This window comes from Gavialis gangeticus, unplaced genomic scaffold (assembly GCF_001723915.1).
Source record: "Gavialis gangeticus isolate Ggan-Ray unplaced genomic scaffold, GavGan_comp1, whole genome shotgun sequence".
In the NCBI taxonomy this organism is placed as follows: Eukaryota; Metazoa; Chordata; order Crocodylia; family Gavialidae; genus Gavialis; species Gavialis gangeticus.
The window spans coordinates 159098673-159110905 of record NW_017728992.1 but is presented as its reverse complement, the minus strand read 5'-3'; the positions used below and the strand labels follow the sequence as shown (position 1 = coordinate 159110905).

Here is a 12233-nt window from a genome sequence, read left to right as displayed (position 1 = left end):
CCATCCCATCCGAGCATGTCTCTTGTTGTGATGTGCTGGTCATTGTTGAGGAAGCAAAGCATCTCCTGGTGCTGCTCTTGGCATTCAGTCTTAACCGCAATCACACACTCTGCTAGTTGGGCTCCTAGCATCTCCAGCCGCTCTCTCATCATGTCCACGAACCTCACTGCTGGAGCTATCTATCCTACTTCCGTCTGTGTTGCTACCCCTGGCACCTCTGTTTCCCCAGGACTTTGGCTTTTCGTAGCCATCTGACTGCTTGCCACCTGTAGTGTTTTGTTTTCTGCTTCCAACGCCTGGATCTGTTGCCTTAGAGTTTGCATTTGAAGCTGTGAATGCTCCCTCTCTGCGTTAGCCACTGCTTCTTTGGCTGAGCTGTCCTCTAGGAGTATTTTAAGGAGCTGTACTTGTTCCCCAAGGTGGTCTTTTTCCATCTTCCCACTCTGTAACTGGGACCGTAACCCATCGCTCTCTTTTATCTTGGCTTCTAACTCCTTTTCAAGGGACAGGTTCCGATCATGCAGTGCCTCATAGTTTACCATGTAAGCCTTTACCTTCTCCATCTCCTGTGTGATCACCTTGCCATCTTCTTTGATCCGGGTATGGTTTTCCATCAGCTTTTCTCACAGCTCTTCAGCCAGATGTTCGGCTCGCCAACATCTCTCCTGCCAGTTTTCCAGGTCCTCACGCAGGTCTTCTATTTCGTCCACTTGGCTGCGGACTTCTTTTTGTAGGATGCTTATTAGGTTCCTGGACACCTCCAGCTTCTGCTGTACCTCCTTCTGTTCCCCTGCCTGAGTCATGCAGGCTTCAGGGGCTCTTGCCATCCACATTTTCATCTCTTTCTGCATCTTCTGTAGCTTCTCTTTCCTCTCTCGGCTTTTCTGGGCTTCATTCGCGATATGCTTTTCTAGTGCATGAGTTCTTTCAGCTTCCACCGCTATCAAGCACCTGATTTCTTTGGAGCCTCCTTCCCTTTTCCCTGCTTGTACCCGCTGTTCTAGCCCTGCAGCCTGTGCCTCCGCTTGTTCTTTCTCGTCCTTTGCCGCTTCTAATTCCCACTCTAGCTGCGCCGTCCTCTCCTCCAACTCATGCACTCTCAATAGCCAGGCAAAATTCTCCTGTCTCAGGTTCTCTATGTCCACAGCTTCTGCCGTAGCTAGCTTGGTCTTACTCCCTTCCTGACTGGGCCCTGAGGCTTCCCCTTGTACAGTCTCCGGGGTGGTGACATCCTACTCTGTTCCCCCCTGTTCTGGTCTGTGTTGCCTCCTACTGTTCTCTCTCAGGTCTGGTTTTAGCCCATAGGTTTGTCTCCCTAGTTAGGGACATGGGGTTCCTTCCCCGTGCACGGCCGGCTTCCCAGCCAATGCACCAATTTGTCATGGAGCGGGGTCTTAGGGGTAGCCGTGATCTCCCCTGGTGCCCCCTACCATGCCAAATTCATCTCAAAGCACCCTCATTCTCTCCTGCCACGTCTTGATCTTTTATATATAAGGGAGGCTGCTTTTCATCCCCTTGGACATGGTGCTCTGTTGTATCCTGGCCCCTGTTCTGTACTGTGCGACTCAGTGCAGCCCAGCCTTATGGGCTACGCATGGCTCCAACCACCCCTTTACTCAACCTCACTGATATCCCAGATGTTGTTCGGTCTGCCTGGCACTCTGCACCCTCTCTGGTGCTTGGGCTCTCCGCGGCCCTTATTTCTCACCGTGCCCTCTGGTGCTTGGGCTTTCCACAGCCCTTGTCTTGCAACTGCGCCCCACAGGCGCTCTGGCTTTCCGCAGCCTTGTCTGAGCCACACAGGTGCTCTGGCTTTCCGCAGCCTTGTCTCGCAACTGCGCCACACAGGTGCTCCAGCTTTTCGCAGCTTTGTCTCGCAACTGCGCCCCACAGGCGCTCTGGCTTTCCACAGCCTTGTCTCGCAAATGCGCCACACAGGCGCTCTGGCTTTCTGCAGCCTTGTCTGGCTGCCCCTTTGCTCTGGGGCCTCCTCGTGCTGCCCCCTTTGCTCTGGGGATACCGCAGCCTTGGGGCTCAGGTGGCCGTAGCCATGCCTGGCCCCAACTCTCCTCCTCAGGGTCTCGACCCCCTGATGGGCTCAGGCGGCCTCAGCCTTACCTGGCCTCCAATTCTCTGCTCCCCTTCTCAGGGCTGGGGTCAGTGCACCCCCAAATGCTGTGCCCTCTCTGGCGCTGGGGTTTCCCATGCTACCGTGGAGACCTATGAGGCCGCCTCCAACCCCTAATAGCCTCACCCAACCCACTGGTTGTAAACAATAAACCATCAATACAAACTCAAGCCCCTTGGCTGCAACATAAATTCAAGTCTCTTGGCTATAACATTAGTCCTGACACATCAGGGGTGCTCTATCCTTCCCTCAGTCTTGAAGGTGTACCTGCAGTCTAGCCTCTCCTCTTTGTCCAGTCTGGCAGAGCTCCTTCCTCTATGGCTGCTGGCAGGGAACTGCCTGCCTGGCCCCAGCCTGGATTTAAATGAGAGCCAGGCCCAGCCTGTTCCAGTCAGCTGACTCACCGGTTTCCCTGGCAACCTGCAGCTGTGCTTCTTTATTACTACTGTGGCTGCCCTGGTAACCAGCACCTGGGCTCCTTACTTGCTGCTCCACAAGTAGCAGGCACCTCAGTGCCCTGCTATGCACCTCCCCTCTTTATAGGAACAGAGCACCGAGGTGCTCTGTGACACCATGACTATTCCATCTTCAGGTTGGGGGGAAGGAACACCACTGAACCCCACCTTTTACAGTTCCATTAAGTCATGACAGGTGAATTGGGGGGCCCAGACCACAGAATGGGAACATACTCACAGTGCCAGCTGGGGGCGCCATATGTATGCATGCGAAAATGGGCTTGAGCTTCTATTTTCTTCTTGGTTTGTGAGGTAGCTGCTATTAACATCTGTTTCAGAGTCGGTTTAAGATTCCATCAGATATTGGTGCTTTTTTTAACCAAATCACTGAGATATATTGCTTTATCTGAGCCTACATCTATCAAATGCTAAATATTATGGCAACATTTTTAGAAGTGCTGAAGTCCAGGCTTAGCTAGCAAAGTCCCATTAGCTTCCGGTGGGACTTCAGATCCTTCGGCACTTTTGAAAATTTGCCTTTAGGCAGCTAAAGACCTGTGGCCCAAAAAGCATTCAAACTAAGGGGCCAAACCTAATTACACCCCTGTTTGTGTGGTATGGTCCAACTTAATGATTAGAAAATCACAATATTTAGAGCAGGAAGATGCTTCCAGATGGTGCTTGGGCTTTAGGGGTCTGACTCTCAACTCAACAGAGCCAACCCTCTTCAAGGACTTCTACAGCTGAGTAGATCAAACAATGCAGTGATGGCTTCAATTAATGTATTTCCGACTAATAGTAGCCCTAACTTAGCTCAGTTCATTATTGATCAGTTGAGTTTAACGTGTTGATGATTTAAGAGCATGTCTATATGTGATGCTATGTCACCATAGTGACGCATTACAGAGATGAAGCATCCATGGCTATCTATGGATCTAACAGGCACACTCCCTGTTATAACACACGGTGATGGCTAAGTAGCTGCTAAAAATAGCTGTGCACCTCAGATACAGCACAGTACAGGTGGTTACTGTGCCATGCTTTAGTACTCCCAAAAGGAAGTACTAAACCATGGCACAGTAACAACGTCACCATAGGGCAATGTGTAGATGTGCCCTAAATGTCTTATCTCCCTGACCAAGAATAATGATGGAGAAGGGGGAGGGAATGTAAGTGTGGAGGATGTTGAACACATTCTCTATTGCAGAGGGGAGGAAGGGAAATTTGGGGGATCTGGTGTGTGAAGAGTGAAGCACTCAGAGCCCCTCAAATAGAAGAAAAGGGCCATGTATAATGGGGTACACACACAGTCCTGGGAATGGAGGAGAGATTGAAGGGCTCTACTTTAAGGGGCATAGGAGAATGGGGTGCACACTTAATCCCTGTCATGGAAAGAACCAGCAAAGGGATACACATAAAGCTTCTGTCAGTGGGCAAAAATGTGGAACCCTGGCATAGAATCTCTGGCATTGGAATGAAATTCTGTGCAGAAAGTCCCTGAAATAGATGAGGAAGGATGGTCGCGTACAGGTAGCTTGTGGGGTGCTTTTGCAATATTAAACTCTGCAATGGAAGAATGTAAGGAGCCCCTGGTGTATGCAATAACCCAGTTTACAAAAACTATTATATCTGTTTCTGCTGATCTAATCTAGCCTGGTTTTGGAGATGTAGGGTTGACATGGACCATATTTTCAAACGTTTCCCCTGTCTCTATTAAAGCTGAAATTTTCACAGTCCCTTGACTCCTGTAACTATGGCTTTAACCAAGACACCAATATTGTAAGATTCACAATAGCATCATGAGAGCTGGCAGCACTGGACTTTTGCAGGTGGTACTCAGCATCTTCCAGGGCCAAGTTTTATCTCGTTCCTTCTCTAGTGTAATGTATTCATCAACCTTTATGACAAGAGCATAGGCTAAAAAAAAGTCCTATTACTAAGGCATCATTTCATTAAGCTTCGGTTCTTTGTTGTTATAGCAACTGTCTAGATAGGTGGCCTGATACGGAATTTGTAAGATCTGTGATTGCAGAAAAATAGAGCAGTAATTTAGTTTCTGCTCTAACTCAGTTTGCTTTTATTCCCTTCTCCTTTTTTTGTTTTTGTTTTTGTTTTAGTTAAATGGCTCTGTTTCTGCAAGGTATTGCTTAGATACCAATGTCTTTTACTCAACAAAGCAGTCATCTTAATGTTGTACAAGGAAAACTTTATCACCTATGTAGGTAAAGCTATGAGATGCACTCTCACATATAGTTCCACTTTATTGGTAACAGTAATTTAGGTAGAGTTCTGTATAGCTCTTTATATCATATATATCTAAGCTGCCTAGAAAAGAAATACAATATATTTCTGAGGGTGTGGACAGACAGATAAACTATACCAGAGAGTCGACTAACTGTATACTAGCTTCTTCTGGTAACTCTTTCCTGTGTGTGCTTTGACATTTGGTAAGTGGAAGCTAAACTTGGGAAGCTTATCCCTGGATAAAACAGGGATAAATTACCATGATTTAGCTACACATGAACAGTTACTACTGTAGAGTAGATAATGTGCTAGCCCCCCTTCTGCCTTTAACTTAATGCTGTGTGTTCATCTGTCATCATTTTGGGAGATTTTCTCTTGATTGGACAAGTATGAAAGTCCTGCCAAACACTATCTGTAGTGTGTTCTGTGTACCCTCTGATGGGAAGTGCTTTACAAAGCTCAGAACACATCAGGTGGCTTGGTACACATGGAGTTACTGAAACAGAGTAAGCTGCAAAAAAGTTATATTACTTTTTTCAGGAATCACACCAGGTGTTTCTAGCATTGGCAGGAGAAGACTTAAAACAGCATCCTTGGCTTTAGGAACAAGGCCATCTAGATATCTCTCCTTCTTAGGATATCCAAATGAGCCTAACAGTTAGACTCTCTGAAAGTCTCGTTGTTCCTCTCGTGCTCTCTCTCTCACACACATCCTTTCCTTCAATCAGAACATTCCAGACTCTCTTTCTCTCATGCTGCTATAGGCCCAAATCCTCATTGTGTCCTCCAATGGAACCACCCCCATTTTTGGTACAGCACCCCACCACCCCACGTCTCCCTCTCTTCCTCACCCCCAGCTGGCTCCCGGGACTCAGTCCCAGGCAGCCTCCCCCCCCCCAAACACACCCTCCATACAACCCCCATTACCTTGGCCCCAAGCTGTCATTGCTTCATGACCTGGCCCCATGATCCCAGCCTCGCCCACCCATCCCACTCTTGAACACTGTTCCCTACCCACCCAGAGACCCATAGGAAATTTGGTGAGTTTGGGGCGGGGGGGAGGGGATGGTGTTGACCCAACTCACAACAGCTCATCAAAACTCCCTATGTGGCCATTGGGCCCAAATAATTGCCTACCCTTGGTGCTCGTGAAAGCAGCACACAAAATGAGGGCAGAGCAGCCCTTACACCAGGAGTGGACAGGTAGTACCATAGGAAAAGAATTCTGCTCTGTTATACCAGTAAAAAAGGGAGGCTTCTCCAAAGTCAGTGGAAGCTTAATCTGAATGTATAACTTATATCACTGTAACGGCTTTGATTCCAGATGGCCCCGCTCCCAGTTCCTTGATCATACTACCAGGACACCTCAGTGAACTGTAAGGCAGAACAGCAACCTTGATAGATTTTTGTATTCCTTACCAAGATCAGATCCAGTACTTATAAAGCATTATATAATTTATGACATATGTGAGACATGCTTTTTCTTTTTCAGGTAGTGCATTTATTTCAGTCTTGTTCCTAAAAGAAACCATGAGGGCTGCTGATATATTGGGTAAGTAAGCAGTTGCTAACATAAGCATGTGTGGTACCATATGCCTAGCAAGCTGTAACCCTCCAATTCCTCTCCTTCAGCACTCCCACTTCCCCCCTCCAAGCATTTCAAGGCATATACAGTACTTTCAAAATTGGGCACAAGCGACAAGAAAGAAAGAAAATTGTATTTACATCTGAATATGAGAGTGATGTAAAATCTTTTGCACTTACAGCTATAACTGAACATATGTATATGGATTATCTTAAATTTATTTTTGTTGCCTATTTTTAACTCTGAGGGATAATTAGTATTACATTTGTGAACTCAAGGAAATTTCAGGAGAAAAGACAAGGCAATCTAATGAACTATTCATTTAAATTAAAAGATTTCACTGCAGAGATATTACATAAAGTAAGTTCAATTGAAAATGACAGTGCCTACTCTTTTGGTACAAATTTAGTCACTTCAAAGAGCAGATGATCATGTTGTCAAATGCTTTATCAGGTAATATGATCTTTGCTGCAAAAGCAAGTAGGCTTTCTGGCTACATTGTTGAATATCACAATGATCTTGCTCAAGAATTTTAAAAGAAAAAGACAAGCAAGTTTCATGTTTTGTCTTTTAAATCATGCTCTTGTGGGCAGGCCACAAACAGGGCTATTGTACCATCAATTTTTTGTGGGGGACTACATGGCTAAGCTGATCAGGATTTATTCTGCCGTGTGATAAGAGCACCACAGCTGTTCTTGTGAACATTTTGGAGAAAGATGCTTGGTCCCATTCCGACAATATTTATGTTTTGTATCCAAGTCTGCCAACTTGGCTGATACACTGAGAATTCACCCCTCAACCACTCACGTCTCCGCTCCCCCCTCCATCTTATGCATCACACATTGCTTTAACTAACTCTTAACACTGATTTATTTTATTTCTCTGAGTTTGACTTCGCAAGGAGGATTTAACAATGTTGCTACATTCCATAGGAATGAGCTGTATAATGGGAAATATGGTGATGTTTTTGCAAGCACATAAATATAGAACAGTTCTGCTTTTCCAGAGAAGCTGTGCGCTATAGCAGTGCCAGCAATGTCCTCCTGATGTGCTTTGTTTTGTGTTCTTGAACCTCATGTTCCCTATTGATTTATTGATTTGCCAAGAATTTTTAAAGATTACTTCAAAAAATTGATTAGCTAATATCATACCTAATCCAATACAGTTTATGAGCTCAGGACCAGCCCCCTTGCATCTCCGTACCTCTGTGCACATCTGTGTTTGTCAGCTGGCTGTCCACAGGGCAGATGTTCCAGGTTTTTATTAAAAGCACAATAATGCAAGTTTGACCTTGAAAGGGGCCCCTACAACCAAATGGCTGACTATCCTCTTGCAAATCGACCTGTTATAAAACAATTGTTGGTCTGTGAGTATCGCAGGGAGTGGCTTCAGGGCCAGTCTTGAGGTTGGAACATATCTGTTGCACTTACTGCCTTAGTGACATCAGAGGAGTTACGCTGATTGACACCAGCTGAAGATCTTGTCCTTTGTCTCAATAAACAGCCTATCATTTTAGTCATTGATGACTTGTGGGAACCAGCTGTAACTGTCAGAAACATGGGACATGATTCTCCTTTGTTTTGCCTTTGCTTGAAGTTAAGCCCACTTAAAGATGTCATGCAGACTTAGGGACTTAATTCAGCACAGTGTAAAACTGTGCAGACAGCTTTTGTCTGCATTCTGAAGGGATTCCTTGGAATTTGCCTGGAGTTTATTTTAAAATTGCATTAGTTAGGGCTCCAGATATGGGCCATCCAGTTGCCTCATGATAGAGCTGATTCAGTGGACTTCATTTTATGCTAGGAATTCTTTTTAAATAGACCGAGAGGGTAAATTAGACAATGGTTATGTGCACTGTCCATGTAACATGTGGTTTTTGTTTTTAAAGGTGGAACTCTGACAATCGTAGGAACATATCTGTTGGTAACCTTTGCTCCAAATATAACCCAGCAGCTCACAGCAAGAAAAATACAGAACTACTTAGTTAGCTGGCAGTTCTTGATCTGTGTGGTGAGTTTTTTTGTGATTCTCTAAGTCAAAATATCTTGACTCTTTTTGTTTTGCAAAGCAAGTTCCAGTGTCAAACTGCTACCCTTGCAACAAATTATTTTGAATGTACTGGTCATAGCCATATGCTGCAGATCAGCTCCTTGCAAGTTTTTCCCTTCTCTGTCTCTGGGGTTCAACAGAGCCTGACAGCTCTACTACTATGAATTGTTAATCAAAATTTGAATTTGATTTCAAATACCAAAATCCCCCTTTGATTAGAGCTGGAGTGTACAAAGCTTCAAAATCTACCCAAGTTCTTTGATGCATTCTAATTAGCTTCAGGAACAAGAGCAGAGTGAGTAGGAGGACTATGTCTGCATCTCTTTCCAGAATGCAGAAAAATAGCTGCTTTCACTGGAAGTAGACTGTAATATGTAAGCTCCAGAAACCTAGACTTTTTTCCCTGGAAAATGATTTACTAGGGTTATTATTGATATTTGTACTTCAAAATGCTCTGCATTCAATAGGAGGAGACTTCAGGATGCCTAGTTAAAATATTTAGAGCCTGACTAGCCCCCTGGCCTCACCCCATGGCCTCACCTATTCCCAGCCAGTTTGCTAACTTACAAAACACAAGATGGGAGATCTGTAGATGGGACTATTGATTAATTATTAAGTACAAGACAACACTAAATAGCAGTTCCTTTTTTTAACAATCTATCAAAAGTGTATTTTCAACGCCCTTGAAAGATGGTGATAAAGAGCAGGAGAAGAGACTAGGAGTTTCTTTCCATGCATCAAAATGTGTTTTTTTAATCATGTAGTAGAATTATTTCCAAGACCCTTTGTGGAGACTCAGTTGTACAAGGGGATGAGAGTGTTAAGAATTAAGTATCCTGTTTATAGCATTAAAACTGGGCCCTTCAATAGTTTTCAAAAACCTGATGTTTTAAGGAATACCTTTTAAATAGCTTCCCCAAACTCTTAAAACAACTTTTTAGGGATATTTGAGACATGAAATCCCTATTCCAATCCTGGTGTGACCACAAGTTTTAGACAGTGACTCACTTTATCAAAATTTCAAGCGATAGTTCAGTGTTAATGAATTAACAGCCTTTCAGGATGGGTGCCTGGAAGACATTATAAGAGGATGGTAGGGAACCCCTGTGCCTTATTTAAAATAAATAAATAACCCTACCACATTGATTAGCTAACAGTGTATCTAATGCAGCTTATGTGTTGAGTAATCACCCACTTGTATCTGGATATCTTCACAAATGTTGGTGGAAAGGTTTGTCAGCTGGCAGCTAGCACTACGTCTTGCCATGTATTCAATCTGTTCCATCACCATGTTGAGCTAGCTGTACCTTTTATTTCTTGCTCCCACTCTTGAGTTTGTCATCTTTCAAATTCACATGGTGCTCAAGTCCAGAAGCTACCTCCCCACCCTTACTGTTCATGACTCCATTAATTCAATGAGTCCGCCAGTCTTGTCTTCTCCCTTGCGCTTCCAAATATCCACATCTGCACCTATAGCACAGCTTGGGGGGAAATAACAGGAAAGAGAACAACCAAATATCCAACATATGTCCTTTGATTCTATTGCTACTCATTGAACTAGTAGACTTGTTGCCTTTCAGAATTGGCTTTCATCTGTTTAGAGCTTCCTATAGCTAAGGAAAGGAGAAGACTCAGGTTTTACTAAAGGATAACCCAGCCATTCTAATCAAGCTTGGAAGTACCCAGGTAGCACAATGATGAATGCTAATACAAATCCCAATATAAGTATTCTTCTTGGAACAGGAAGCTTTGCCCCTTCATCTATTTGTAAAATGCCTAGCATACCTTGGGTGGTGTTTTATATAAACAACATAGGAAAAGTTGTAGCATTTCTAGAGTAAAGGAATTTAGAGGCAAGATGATACAAGAGTTTTTAATAGGCAGATTTTTTAAAGGTAGCTAGAGAGTGTAGTCTACTGAGAAATACAACAGGAAGTTGTTCCTTGTGGGAAGAAAATTGTCTCCATGTGACACCCACTGCTTTTGAGTTCTATGAAGGCAGAGTGACCTTTCCCCATGAAACAACTTTCGAGACTGAGTCCCGAGAGTCATGATTTGAGATTTTGCAGTAATGTTATCATGCTCAAACTAAAACTAGAATCCTAGTTTGCTTTTTGCTTATGTGACCTGCATAAGCCATCAATTATAGATGAAGCTCTTAGGTTTTCTTAACTATAACAGAAATCTAGTGAACATTTATTTGAGTAGTTAATATTTAACACCTATGAAAGGAGGTTCAAAGCTTTTCAGCTTTTCCTGCACAGTGCCTAAAGGAATGAGCATCCTTCTGATTGATGGTCCCTACATTGCCTAGAAAAGTAATCTTGGGAATTGTGGTATTCCAGCTAATACCTTCTGAGAGAGAGAGCTGTTGGTGCAATGGAAAACATGATCATAAAAATAATGACAATACTGATGATGATGGCCTGATGTCTGTGAACAGACTTTTGTGTAGATTAGTTCTCATAATTATTTTCAGCAGGTACAGTTCTTCCATGGCTTCTAAACAGAGAATCTGCACATGGATATGCTCCAAATATACCACATTGCTGATGTTTATGTTTAACATTAACTTAAATAACAGCAACAAAACACAAACATCTGCTTAAGCTTTTTCCTCAAGTTTGGCTGTTCCTAGGAATTTCCCTGCAGGACCTCATTTATCATAGCTCCTAACTCCTCCTACCTTATAAGAGGGATTACAGGGTCTTTCTAAGGTTTTAGCATAATATAAGATCCTTCTCCTAGCATGAATGCTTCTGCACTTCAATACAATGTCAGGCACCTGTCAGCATGACTGAATGTCAGAGTCCTGAATACACAGGATGGATTCACATTTCTTTAACATGACACTGGTTGCTCTTAAATAGAAAGAGACTGTAACAGGTTTATGTAATATTCCTTAGTTGTGGCAGGGAGAAATCCCCCCCAATAAAATAAAATAAAATGAAATCAAATCAAATAAAAAAGAGAGCTCCCTTGCTCAGCTTACAGGTGTTAGATCACCAGAAGATAGTTATTAGAATGCCCCTCAATAACAGCCAAGCCTTGAACTTTCTTGGCAAAGGTTTAGCTCTGTGAATTGAAAGGTGAGTGTGATTTAGTAGTACACATAGGGTGGTACTTCCTGTGAAACAGTGGTAGCACTTCAGTGTCTGTGTACAAGAGGTCATGCCCAAGGACTGTTGTGTTGATGAGCTTTGATGACAGGATGAAAGTTAGTGCTGGCCTTTCAGCTGAGGTTGGTATCTTGTAATGGTGCTCAGATGATATAAAAAAAGAGTCAGTACCTGAAATTCCCTTCCTACAATGAAGTGTCTTTATATAAGAAGCATATTCAAAGGGATGTTCTTCCATTCTGCTGGCACATCATTATCAAAGCAGCAGTTGTCACTGCTGTAGTCCCACAATATGATGCATTCATCTTGAGTGAAAAGGTATTTTTGAGCCAAAGGAAGAGATTGAAGCACTGCTGACTTTGATTGCTGTCACCTGTTTCCCTCAACTAGCTGTCAGAGTTTATGACAGGAAGGGTGGGGTGAGATATCATAGATTTCATAGACATTAGGGCTGGAAGGGACCTCGGAAGATCATCAAGTCCAGCCCCCCCCGCACAAAGGGCAGGAAGTCAGCTGGGGTCATAGGATCCCAGCAAGATAAGCATCCAATTTGCTCTTGAAGGTGTTCAATGTAGGTGCTTGAACCACCTCTGATGACAGGCTGTTCCAGACCTTGGGGCTCGGACAGTAAAGAAATTCTTCCTTACATTCAG

General features: G+C 43.7%; 1 protein-coding gene across 1 annotated transcript in view; it reads left to right on the top strand.

Annotated features, from left to right (window-relative positions):
• Nucleotides 1-12233, top strand: part of NIPAL2 (NIPA like domain containing 2) — an 84739-nt gene that overhangs the window by 50836 nt on the left and 21670 nt on the right. Inside the window, exons 4-5 of the mRNA XM_019527985.1 lie at nucleotides 6320-6379; nucleotides 8301-8422. Coding sequence (XP_019383530.1) covers nucleotides 6320-6379; nucleotides 8301-8422 — 182 coding nt within the window. The remainder of the gene's footprint in view (nucleotides 1-6319; nucleotides 6380-8300; nucleotides 8423-12233) is intronic.